Source organism: Mesoplodon densirostris, chromosome 11, assembly GCF_025265405.1.
Source record: "Mesoplodon densirostris isolate mMesDen1 chromosome 11, mMesDen1 primary haplotype, whole genome shotgun sequence".
In the NCBI taxonomy this organism is placed as follows: Eukaryota; Metazoa; Chordata; class Mammalia; order Artiodactyla; family Ziphiidae; genus Mesoplodon; species Mesoplodon densirostris.
This window is the reverse complement of record NC_082671.1, coordinates 75,199,881-75,213,462: the sequence shown is the minus strand read 5'-3', so window position 1 is coordinate 75,213,462 and position 13,582 is coordinate 75,199,881. Positions and strand designations below refer to the sequence as shown.

The 13,582-nt window shown below is 47.2% G+C and overlaps 1 protein-coding gene across 3 annotated transcripts in view; it reads left to right on the top strand.

Moving 5' to 3' along the window:
- Nucleotides 1-13,582, top strand: part of ABTB3 (ankyrin repeat and BTB domain containing 3) — a 307,966-nt gene that overhangs the window by 250,705 nt on the left and 43,679 nt on the right. For all 3 annotated transcript variants that reach the window (XM_060112558.1, XM_060112557.1, XM_060112559.1), the window contains one exon: nt 12,479-12,644. In XM_060112558.1, coding sequence (XP_059968541.1) covers nt 12,479-12,644 — 166 coding nt within the window. The remainder of the gene's footprint in view (nt 1-12,478; nt 12,645-13,582) is intronic.

Below are 13,582 nucleotides of genomic sequence, written 5' to 3'. Positions count from 1 at the left end.
TTCTGAAGGTTCCATTTTATTGTCATGGTTACAGAATTCTGTAATGGGAACTGCCCACTACATAAGAGATGATGCAAAAAAATTGTATTTCCCTCCACCAGGGTTTCTCAACCTCAGCACTATTGACATCTTGGGCTGGATCCTTCTTTGTAGTGGGGGATGTCCTGTGCATTGTAAGATGTTTAGCAGCATTTTTGCCTCTACCTACTAGATGCCAGTAGCAGGTCCCTAGTTGTCACAGCCAAAAATGTCTCCAGACATTGCCAGATGTCCCCTGGGAGACAAAATCACCCCCGTTTGAGAATCACTGCCCTGCAAAACCTACAGGTATCCATCCATAGAGAGCCTTGCTAAATGACCTTAAAAGAAGACATGAATTCTGCTCCTAAATACATCTCTGACCCCTAAAAATTAGTTAACCCTTCTCAGGCTTCCAGTTTCCTGATCTGAAGAAGGTAGAGAGTTGAGCTGAGTGCTGTCCTTCAGCACTGACCTTCTGGGATTCTGCAGGTCAGAAGTTGTGATCTGGGACTTGGGTCTAGAATACAACCTGAAGGAAAGCAGGATTCCCAGGAGAGAATTTGCAGTGAGGGACACACCATGCATGCAGGCAAGAAAGCGGTAGGGAAATGTGTATATGGAGTGGGAAGAGACCCTGTGGCTGGAATGGTGAGAAAGAAGAAATGGTTGAGAAATGGGGAACTTTCCAGAGGGGCCACTGCAAGACAGCCTTGAATTTGAAGCCTGTGGTTGGGAATTTAGATTTCTTTGGCACCCAACTCAGGACCAGGCATCTAGTAGTTACCCACGCAGCATTTGAACAGAATCTAAGTGAACATGGAAGGCCTTTGGTAACACAGAGAGGCAGGGGAGCGGGGCAGTAAGAGCAGGCCTCCAGCAACAGTCTGCCTGGTTCAAATCTCAGTTCTACTTACTACTTTCAGGCTCTGTGGCCTGGGGCAAGTTTCTTAGCCTCTCTATGCTGCAGTTTCTTCTTCTGAGCAACGAAGATAAATTTTCTAGGGTTAAAGTAAGGATTGGATAAGTTCATATATATGAATGAGTATATATGTGGGTGTGTGTGGGTATGTGTGTGTGTGTGTGTGTGTGTGTGTGTATATATATATATATATATATACACACACACACATATAATAAAATTAGAACAGTTCCTAGTACACAATAAGTACTAATGTGTTTGGTATTATTATTACTAGTATTACTATTATTTGAGAACCAATAAAATACTTTTAGTATATCTTGCATACTGCTTGACATACAATAGGTGATCAGAATGAATTAATGATGATTTCTTAAAACATTAGCTCCTTAATACCCATCTATGGTACTAGAACTTATCCCATATCACCCTTCCCTAGTCCACAGTCCAAAACTTAGATGCCCCAGAGCCAGACAGGGAACACCAATGAGTGGACCCAGCTGGAAGTGAGATAAGAACTAGGCATATGTATGCCCCACATCAAAGTTTTCCAACTGTTTTCAAACCCTGTGCCAGTCAGCAGCATAGGTGCTAGGACTGCACTGGCCTAGAGTTTGCCCTTCTGCTCCCAGGCCCAGCACCTCTCCCTCCTTCCTGAAATTCTCTTCCAGGCAGACTCCTGTGCTTCGCAGCAGGGACGGAGTGTGGCTTTCTTTGTTGTGCTTTGAGAACCACTGGGCTGCTTTTAAATGAAAGTGTAAACTGGCAAATTCTTGGCCTTGTTTCTCCTCAAGCTGACCTCATCCAGGTGCCCAGTAAGCTGGGAAACTAGACGCATTTCTTGCCCAGGTGATCCTCTTGGCTACAGTAATAAGTGTTTGCATGAAATTAGAGCAAAAACCAAGAAGCTAAAATGTCAGGATGGAGTCAGGGAGAAAAGCTGTTGCACAGTAAAGAGCGGTACATGGACACCAGAAAACGTGTGATAAACTCAGAGAATGTCCATGCTTGGAGGCACCCAAGAGCTTGACTAGCCCAACACCCCCATTTTATAGATAAGGATACTGAAGCTGTCAGTGGAAATGTGATGTATCCAAGGTCACAGCTAATGGGTGGTACAGCCACAACTTAAACCAGTGACCCTATTCCTGCCTTACCAGTTGCTTTCAGAACCATTATGTAGGCCCCTGTTCTGTAGGGTTCCTCTTTCTTGTCTAAATCTGGTCATGGCCTCAGAATCCTGCTTAACACCTTTACTCTAATCATCCAATGAATCAGAGTTTGCCCAAGATGGACCCCGTTCCATCCCTAGTTTAGGTGTTGTTTCACAGACAACACAACATTACCCTGAATTTCTAAAGAGGCAGTGGGAGTGCTGACTCCTTGTCATGTTTCTCCTGCATTTCCGATGACTGACATAGGCCCACATCTTCTAGAAATTCATAGTCTGTGTCACACATCCCACATCTCCGGTTACGAATCTGTATTCAAACAGTACCTCCAGCATAGCAAGAATAGATTCGTATGCACCCTCTCACTGATTCCTCACAAAAACCTTGACACGTATGTACTGCTCTCCCATTTCATGAATAGTTTTTTCTGCCACCCTTGGGTGAGTTCCTGGGCCGGCAGATAAGTGAAATCAACATTGTCGTCTGCTCCTGGATGTCAGACATCTCCATGCCCACAGAGAAATATGAAGGGATGGCGACGTGACCCGCAATTACTATTTTGAGTTAGTGTTGTACTCTCAACCCTAGGCAACTTCATTTCCAGTTACATAGTCACCTATGTAGCCAAACATCTTGCTTAATATCCTTCTCCATGACAGCCTGGGAGGGCAGGGCCCGTGTCTGGTCCACTTGCTGCTGGACCCCAGCACCTAACCCAGCGCCTGGCCTGTAACTGGTGCTCAAAACGTGGAATGAATGAATCATGGCACTACGCTTAGCCTCCGAGGTTCTCCGGGGCCGAAATCTCATCCTGTTGGCCCCTCTGTATTCCCAGGGTGTGGCTCATGGCATTCGATAGTGTTGCATTCTCAGGAGTTGGGCTGGGACCAGGTGTGGGACTCCTCACCAACCCCAGTCTTACTTAGGCCTAACTTTGTGACGAGATAGGTCTGGTGACTTGGGGATAGAAGAGCCAAGTGACTTTGGGGCAGGTTACTTAACGCCTCTCGGTCTCTGTTTCCTCACCTGTGAAATGGGCATGTGGAAACCTGCCTTTTGGGTTTAAGGGTTTTGGCAAGAAGTGAGCATGGGCTCAGGTGTCAGACCACCTGGGTTGAACCAGGCCTTGTCACCTACCAGCTGTGTGGCCTTGGGTGGGTGACATAACCTCCATGCCTCTGTTTTTTCATCTGTAAAATGAAAAGAACAGAGCCCAGTTTTGAGGGCTGTGTTGAGGATGAGATGGGTTATTACATGTGAAATGCTTAGCGCATGGAAAGCTACCTATAAACGTCAGTTAGTAGTAGTAGTAGTATATTAACTATAGTGTGTTGGGAAAGTGTAAACATTTACTAAGTATTTACCCCAGGCCACTGCCTCTGGGGGGGTCTCGAAAGTTCTGTCTCAGGTTGCCAGCCTGCTGGCGAGACCCTGATGAACAAGAATAGAAACACGGGGAAAGGGAAGTGAGAAGCCGTGAGAGAAACCGCAGAGCTTTCACAAGGCCCAGCAAACATGAGGCTGCAGAGAGGGCTGGGCTCTGGGGGGCCGGGCTCTGGGATAGCTGGAAATCACCTCGGGGGGGCAAGGAAAGACCTGCCCTGGGACTGGAGGATTGTGTGGTTGGAGGATGGGGGAGGGGGAAGGGGGAAAGGGGAGATTCCAGATGGCCTGATTAAATCCCTAGAAAGAGGACCTGCCATTATAAAATAATAGTATCATAATAAATACGCATCCCATATATCAGGCAATTATGATCACACACTGTGCTGAGTGGTTCGAAAGTATCATCTCCTTTAATCCTCATGGCAGATACAGACATTAAGTACTGTTGTTGTCAAGCCTGCTTTGCAGATAGAGAGACAGAGGCTTAGAGAGGTTAAGCTACCTGCCCAAGATAGCAAGTAAGAAGCCAAACAGGGATGTGGACTCTGGTGCTGGGGCCTGGGCTCTGCCTGCTGCATAGGTGCACAGGCTTTGGTGTCAGACACTCAAACCTGGGCTTCAGCTTCCAGCAGTTCCTTCAAGGAGAGAATCCATTGAAGTCGTGGGAACCGAGCACTTTGTACAGCGCTTGGCATATAATGAGCGTGCAGTGAAGGGTAGCTTTTTTTTTTATTACTGATGAGGAAGTCATGGTTATGGGAACTGCTTAGGCCTTTTGGAGTTCAGATCCCAGGGTCATGAGGAGTCCCTTTGGAAGCCCAGTGGTCGCCAGCCTATCACTAAGAACTGAGCAGTACGGACTAGTCAGTGGGACTGACCCCGGATCCAGACTGTCTCAGTTCACATCCTGACTCCTCCTTATTAGCTGTGTGACAATGAGTAAATTAATTAACCTCTCTGTGCCTCATTTTCCTTATCTGTAAAGTAGGTTAGTAATAATAATGCTTTCCTCATAGGGATATCATGAGAGTTAAACAAGTCAATATTTGTAAAAAAAAAAAAAAAAAAAAAACCTTACAGTATGCCTGGCCCATGGTCATTGCTTTCTAAGTCTTGCTGGGTAAGTAAAACATGTAATGTTAGTGGCCCTATTTTACAGAGGAGAAAAATAAAGGAGATTGAGTAACCTGTGCAGCATTACCCAGGGAGTGAGGGCAGAGCCAAGCAGTGAACCCAGGCAGTCTGGCTTCTGAGTGCACACCCTGGGGGACGGGCTTAGCAGAGTTCCACTGGAGCTCAGGGATCCTGGGAGCTGCAGGTTACCTTCTCGTACCAGCGGGGTCAGGATTGGTCCTGGTGGTGGAGGAGGAAAGAGGGTCTGGGAGCCTGGCTGGGCAGGCCCATAGCATCCTGAGAGGCTCTGCCTTTTCTTGCTGTTGAACTGTTCCAGAAACTGTGCTTTCATCAAGTGTGACTCCCATCCCCCACCCCCTCCCCAACCTCTGTCGTCATTTACAGTTTGCTTGCAGAAGCATACAGGACAGGGATGACGGCCCTTCTCGGGGCATGGTTTCCCCACTAGGAAAAGGACCGCCTTTATTCTGGTAGAATTTGTTAAATACAGTGTCTAATCTGAGACCTTAAGAAGCGCTATTCCTAAAACGTTCTTTAGTCTCTGTGTCTCTGCATTTGCTTCTTTGAAATAGTGTATTTTCTCCAGTCTGCACCTTGCTTTGTGATTTGTAATAATGATTATGGTATGAGATCTCTAACATTTAATGAGAGCTGTGTGCCAAGCTCTGTTCTCTTCCACACACATACATGGCTTATCTCATTTAATCTTCACCCAAAATCCTACAAGTAAGGTATTATTACTAAAAGCTCATTTTACAGATGAGAAAACTGAATAATAATAATAAGAGGTTAAATAACTTGCCCCAAGATCACATAGCTGCTAAACAGTAGAGCTGGGAAAACCAGAGTTCATGCTCGTAAATTCTGTGCTAGCTTTTAAAATTCATAAATGAATCAAATGTGTCTGAGGCCTCACCAGCTTCTATTTGTCACTTGGACTGCATCAAGATATCAGCAGAATGTATCAGCTCTCACCTCAATGCTGCCTTCTTCCCGGGGGAGAAAAGGCAGTGCAATCACTGCTGTCCTCAGGCCTGCAGGCCTCCTGGAAAACATCTTTCTGAAGTCATGTTCCTGAAGTAGTGGGAAATATTGAACCAGTCTCTTGGGGCCGGGGTCCTTGAGAAATCAGAGAAATCGACCACCTTGGTAGCTGACCACTCTTACTTAAATTGATCAGATTTTTTTATGGCATCATTGAAAGCCACTCAGAGGGAAAAACCACAAAGTTGATCACCTTCTAGTGAAGCCCCAGGTGACTGGCTTAATAGATTTCTACATAAATAAGTCCTGCACTTAGGCAGGCATGCTCATTTGTCCAGGCCACGGGGAACCTGCTGGTCTGCCGGGGCAGATCCCTCAGAGACTTTCCAGAAAGAGTAAATGGAGCTCTGAGTCGAGTCTGCAAGAATGCTGCAGGAATTAAGACTTTTCAGAGTTAAATTTCCTAACAAACCCCGTTGAACAGAAAGCCACATTTTCACGTACCACTATGGAAAATGTTTCTTACCTGTTTCAGTTTGCTTGCCTGCATTGGCTGGCAGAATTCAGTAACCAGAACCATTACTTACTTTGTATGGCCGAGGGATTCTTGATGAACAGAGGTTTCCTGGGGTCTGCTCTCAAGAATGAACGGTGGGTTGTGCATGGATCACACATCTATTAATGCCGTTATGCTTCAGGCACTGTTGGGGATACAACAGACAATAGGTAGATGTGGTCCTGCCCCCAGGAGGCTGACATTCTCATGGAGAAAAAAAAAAAAAAATGAGGTTTTTACAAGTGAAAAAATAAATTAATAAAATAGTCACAGACTTTGAAAGGTGTCAAGAAGGAGACAGATGAAATTGACCTGGAGCCAAGGTGTACAAAGATAGGGGAGAAACTTACCTCCTTTAGATGGTCAGAGAAGACATCCTTTGGACATGACCTCCAAGTTCACACTTGAGGGGAGAGAAGGAGTCAGCCCTGCAAAGAGCCAGGGGAAGGGCATTCTAGCCAGGGGGAACAGCAGGAGTAAAGTCCTCCGGGAAGGACAGACGTTGGCCAGCTGAAGGTACAGGAGAGGAGAATTGCTCGTACAGAGTGAAGGAGGCAGGGAAGTGCTGGAGAGCTGTTCTATTCTCAGTACATGGGAAGGCATTGAAAGGTGTTAAGCAGAAGCAGAACATGGTCCTATAGACTTTTTTTTCCTTGGACATGCTCCATGGCTTGTGGGATCTTAGTTCCCTGACCAGGGGTTGAACCCTGGCCCTCGGCAGTGAGAATGCAGAGTCCTAACCACTGGACCACCAGGGAATTCCCCTTATAGACATTTTAAGCTCACTCTCACCTTGTGTAAGAGACTGGTTTGGATAGAGAGAAGAGTGAAATCACACGGAAAACTTTTTTTAATTTAATTTAATTTTATTTTATTTTTGGCTGCGTTGGGTCTTCGTTGCTGTGCGCAGGCTTTCTCTAGTTGTGGCGAGCGGGGGCTACTGTTCGTTGTGGTGCGCGGGCTTCTCATGTTGTGGAGCACAGGCTCTAGGCGCGTGGGCTTCAGTAGTTGTGGCGTGCGGGCTCAGTAGTTGTGGCACATGGGCTTAGTTGCTCCACGGCATGTGGGATCTTCCCAGCCCAGGGATTGAACCCGTGTCCCCTCACTGGCAGGCGAATTCTTAACCACTGTGCCACCAGGGAAGTCCCTCACACAGAAAACTTTTATTAAAACATTTCAAAATACAACTTTCCAATATATAAAAGTCTAAACAACTGTCCCTTCCCAACCCTCCCCTGCTAATGACCCAAGCCAAAGCACTGTCATGAGAATTTGTCATAACAAATTCTTATGCCTATGCTTGGTGCAAGGCAATCCTTGTTTGTCAGCAGCTGTCTAGGATATCACAGGCCTAAGAATTAAAATATGCCCAGACCTGAAAGACTCTGCATTATGAGCACCTTAATAGGACTGAAATTACGACCTCTAGGCAAGAGATGCTGGTGTTGTATGGACACCAAGCGGGGAAAGCAGGGGTGGGGAGGTGGGATGAATTGGGAGATTGAGATTGACATATATACACTAATATGTATAAAAGAGATAACTAATAAGAACCTGCTGTATAGCCCAGGGGACTCCACTTCACTGTATGGTAGAAACTAACACAACGTTGTAAAACAACTATACCCCAATAAGAAAAAAAAAGATGCTGGTGTTTAGAAGCAGGGTACAGGTGGTGGAGGTGGAGAGAAGTGGGCGGATTTGGGATTTGGGTGGGAACATTAACAGCTGATGGAATGAATATGGGCATGAGAGAAGGTTCTGGCCTGAGCGCCTGGGTGCACGGTGGTGCCATTTACGGAGACGGGATGACCGGAGGACAAGGATGGAGGGTGGGGAAGGGGATAAAAAGCTCCATTCTGGACAGGCCCAATTTGAGGGTCTGAGAGCCATCTAAGCAGTTTGGTCCAGTAGACGGTTGTATATGTGGGTATGCCAGCATGATGGAGAAGTGCCAGTGTCAGGCTGGGGTCTCAGATCAGCCAGGTCAAATCCTGGCTCGCCACTTACCAGCCCTGTGACCTGGGCAGTTTCCTTATCTCTGGAACGGGGCTCCCAATATCACCTACATTGTGGGCTTGTTGTACTGATCGTATGAGTTAATACATGGGAAGAGCTTAGATTTCAATAGTAAGTATTCAATAAACGTTGGATTCCTATAATAACAATTATCATCATCATCATCTTAGCAACAGTAATTTTCTTGCCATTTCTCTCTTTCTAATTAAAATCAAGGACCTTTGTAGCTGGTAAACACTTCTCCTGACGTTCCAGGAATTATGGCTTTACCAGTCTGGGAGCTCCGTGGACATGGGGTAGGGTCTGTGTCTCTCCTCCATAACCTCCCCTCCTGGTGCCCGCACACGGGACGTGCCGCAGTAACCCTCATCCAGTCACATGGAATTTAGCGTGATTCCGGAAAAGATGCTTATTTGAGAGAGTCAGTCAGGCATTGAAGAGAGCAGAAGGGGCTTGGACACAGACAGGAGAGAGGAAATTGCAAATTCAGTGACGGTGACGATTCACAGCATCTTTGCTCCCCAAGAAGGAGGCTCTTGATTTCACAAAGCAACCTCTTCCAGAATTAGATAGTGGTCTGTTAGAAGAAAGGTTTCCCTTACAATTAGTCAAATCAGATACCTCCCCGAGATTTGCACACACACACCCCCATCGAGGCTCCAGACACCTCGGTACAACACCTGCAGGCCCCCATCTCTCCCCCTCCAGAAGCCTCTGTGATGTGTGCCCCAGGATCTCACCCTGTTGCTCTCACCTTCTTCTCTCTGTCGTGTTCATTTTGCCTGAAGCATCTGCCTTAACCAGTTTTGGGGGAACATGGGTCCCTTAGATGAAGCCCACTGCCACACCAAGCACCTCCCCTCTTCCCGTGGAGATGGGTGCTGTCTGCACTTCAGTGGGATCCATGATCTCACCGTGTGTTCTTTTCAAATCATGGCACGTGGCTCTGCCCTTTCCCAGATGTTTTTTTTAAGTTAAATTTCAATTTCAGATAAACAGTGAATAATGTTCTAGTATAAGTTTGTGTCACTCAGTATTTGCTAAAGTATATTTATTTGCTAAATCTGGCCACTGTAGCTGTAAGAATCCCAAGTCCAAATTCCCATGAACTGGACCAAGAAGCCCTAGGGCACAGCCCCATTATGTGTCCTTAGAAGTTCACATCTTGGGTGCTGATGCCATGGTCTAAAGCCAGACCCGGAGTCTTCAGCCCTCCCCTACCCACACCTGGAGAGCTCTCAGGGTTCCCTGGAGAGTCTTCCAACTGAGGCAGTCTTGGCTCCCCGACCTGCCATGAAAAGATCTAATCCTGGAGTCCAGGGTCCAGGTCCAAGTCTCCTAAATACCATTCTTAGTTCCTCCCAGGGCTGTCATACAAACAAGCCCTCGGACGGCCTGGCCTGACACGCAGTTCCTGAGGCATGTATGCAGATTAGACCCCACGTCAGCACCAAGCTTCCTCTTTCTCTGGATTCCATCGTCACTGCATCAGTGCCCTCTGGTCCTCTAAGAGCCCTAACATCTCCTGTGACTGCGTTCCTATTTCGGGACGGCCTTCCTCCAAGGCTCCTTTGCCATCTGAGATGAATGATAGGTCAGGAACCCAGTGAAGGGTCAAGGGCACACCCATCCCGCTTGATTCCTAAGGCTCCATCTGTTCTTCATCCCTCAGGTCCCCTGCCCCAGATCCTAGCCGTACTGAGGAGCCTTAGTGCCATAAACTTTCAGAACAATAGTCCGTCTCATTTCCTTCAAGGATTAACAAGAACCTAGTTCCCTGGCAAACTTGACCCTTCCTCACACCAGAAAGTGGGTATTTAGAGGCAGGAGTGGAACCAGGAATTCTGGACCCCTGGCTCCTTTCCTGAGTATCCATGCCCAGCATTAGCAAAGAGCAGGAATATGAAGGGGTCCGGGACAGCACAGACTCCTGATGATGCAGGACGTGTAGCTCCCCAGCCTGAGGACAAGGGCCATCACCTGAGAAATGGGCACCTGCTCGTGGAAAAGACGGAATCCTCGTCCTCTGCTCCGTCCCAGCACCCACTACCTTCACTCAGCCCCTTGTCACTTCACACTGGGGCAGTGACTTCTTTCTGTTTGGCTGTTTCTTTTAGCACTAACATCTCCCCACCTCTAGGGTCAGCTCCCCTCAAATCCATCCTCCACGCTCTCCCAGAGTTGGCCATCCAACCGTATCACTCCCCTGCCTGCTTAGAAACCTTCAGTGGCTCTGACGGATAAAGTCTTAGGATTAAGTAAAGTTCCCCACCCTCAGCTTCTGGCCCTCTGCCTGGAAGTTTATGCCCCAGAAACACTAAAACCTCCATAGTTAGAGCTCTCAGAGCCTGCCACGTCTCGTGTCCATACCTTTGCTCATGCAAGCCCTGCTCCAAGTTCTCCTGCCCTCTGTCCCTCTCTCTCCTTATTTAAGACACAGTTCAGTCTGTCATACAGAGTGAAGTAAGCCAGAAAGAGAAAAACAAATACCGTATGCTAATGCACATATATGGAATCTAAAAAAAACGGTACTGATGAACCTGGTGGCGAGGCAGGAATAAAGAAGGAGACGTAGAGAACGGACTTGAGGACACAGGTGGGGGAAGGGGAAGCTGGGATGAAGTGAAAGAGTAACACTGACATATATACATTACCAAATGTAAAATGGATGGCTAGTGGGAAGCTGCTGCGTAGCACGGGGAGATCAGCTCGATGCTTTGTGATGACCTAGACGGGTTGGATAGGGAGGGTGGGAGGGAGGCTCAAGAGGGAGGGGATATGGGGATATATATATATACATGTAACTGATTCGCTTTGTTATACGGCAGAAACTAACACAACATTGTAAAGCAATTATACTCCAATAAAGATATATATATAAAAAAAAGACAAAGCTCAGGGGTCACCTTCCCCAGGAAGCCTTGCTGGATCCCCAGGCTCTGTTTGGTGTGTGTCTCTGAACACCTCAATCACTGCAGTTGCCACATGGCATTATGGTTACTGGGGCCTGTGCCCTCTACCCTTCCAGGCATTGTGCGCCTCTTGCAAACAGGTGCTCAGTAAATGCTTGGTGATTTGATTTGACAATTCACCATAAGAAGGAAGTAACATCCTTTGCAAGTGTAGTTTGTATCCCCTTCTTGAATTCCTTGATTCTCTTCCGCACCCTTCCCTAACGTGGCTCACTTCGCCCAACTGGCTCGGTTAGTTTCCAAAGCATCTCACCACTAGTACTCTTATTTCATCTTGCCAGGTCTCCACCCTGCTTCCACTTTGAAAGTAGAGACTCCAGCCATTCTGTGTTCACTTGGCTAACGTTTTGTTTTGTTTTGTTTTGTTTTGTTTTGTTTTGTTTGCAGTACGCGGGCCTCTCACTGTTGTGGCCTCTCCCGTTGCGGAGCACAGGCTCCGGATGTGCAGGCCCAGTGGCCTGCTGGGGCCGTAAGCCCTCGGCTAACGTTTTTAACACCTCCATGTGCTGGGTGATGTCTGGACTGTGATGCAGAGACTTGCTGGACAAGGTCCCTGCTCTCAGAAGTCCCCAGCCTGGAAGGGAAGTCAGACAAGGAAAGAGGCAAATAGTATACGCTGTGATGGGGGGACAGGGGGACACAGTAGATACCCAGGTCAGCTCTCCACAGACTGCCTTGGGCTCACATCCCAGCTCACTGCTTTTTGCTGCGTGGCCTTGGGCAAGTCCCTTATCTGTGTCTGTTTCCCATGGTTAAAAGAGGGTAATGATAGCACTTACCTCTTAGGGTTATGTGGGGAGTAAACGAATTAACTCATGTAAAGTGTTTAACCATAGTGAACAGTCAGTAAATATTAGCCATTATTATTCTTAGCTCAATATGCTGTGGGAGCAGAGGAGAGATAAGACAGATAAGCAGCAGTTATAAAGGACAAGGATCAAGAGATATCCATAGGGCTTCCCTGGTGGCGCAGTGGTTGAGAGTCCGCCTGCCGATGCAGGGGACACGGGTTCGTGCCCCGGTCCAGGAAGATCCCACGTGCCGCGGAGTGGCTGGGCCCGTGGGCCATGGCCACTGAGCCTGCGCGTCCGGGGCCTGTGCTCCGCAACGGGAGAGGCCACAGCAGTGAGAGGCCCGTGTACATGGAAAAAAAAAAAAAGAGAGAGAGATCCATATTCTAACTGGAGCCCAGAAACAAGCAATTGACATGAAAAACACATAGAAAGTCTCCTTGGTGCTTCCTAACTCTTGTGGCCCTCGAGAACCAGTCGTGGCGAAGCTGCTGCACACACCTGACCATCTCTCCCTTCCTTAGGGCCGACGACTGCTTTTGCGCTTCTCGGAAGCTGGACGCAGTGGCCATCGAAGCCAAGTTTAAGCAGGACCTGGGTTTCCGGATGCTGAACTGTGGGCGGACGGACCTGGTGAAGCAGGCAGTGTCTCTCCTGGGGCCCGATGGGATCAACACCATGAGCGAACAGGTACAGGGTCCTCCGAGTGTCTGAACAGGCACCCCACCTCCACCATGTGCCCTGCCCCAGGATGGAAACAGCAGGCACTGGACAGGGGCTCCCCCTTCTGGTGACGTAGGGTGATTGTGTTGTTGTTATTTTCTTTTTTGTTTTTTTTTTTAGTTTTTAAAATATCTTATAAAAATATCCTTGTTCATCTGTACAGAAGTTGCACGTGATCCTTGCAGCTGAATTGGAAAACAGAGAAAAATAGACCTATTCCAGAAAGGAAATCATGCCATCATCATCCACCATCACTTATATTTAGCTTGTGTCCTTCGAGCCCTTTTTCCAGCATGGTTAAAATTAGTTCTCTGCATCACAGAACAAATCCAAGCAGATTTTCACCAAAGTTTCAGGGTGTGTTTAAGATACACAAAAGTCATTCTGAGGGACCCTGGGAGACACCTCAGAGACAGGCAGCCGTCCCCCAAACCACTGAAACTGAGGTACAGTGAGAGGCTTTTGTGTCTATCAGGGAGACACCCCGGGTGGGTGAAGATGTCACAGATGGAGAAAACAAACAGCAGCTTTCAATGTGAGCCCCAGATGGAAAGTCACAAAGGACAAATGGAATTGCTTCTCACATGGGCAGCTCATGCAGCAAGTTCCAGGGAAGGGATAACAGCTAATAATTTTCTTGAGCAACACAAAGGAGCCCTAATACACACACACACACACACACACACACACATTATTTTTTAAGAACAAGGATTTATTATCTTTCTGGTTTTGGTATTTTGTATTAAAGATACTTTGCAGTATCATTAAATATTCTTTTTTTAACTCACTCTTAATGGCTACATAAAATGGTCATATTATTTGTTCAGTGAACCATCCCTCAGTTGTTGAATACTTAGATTCTTTCTAATTACTTGTATCAGTAATGCTGAGCTACATATACTTAC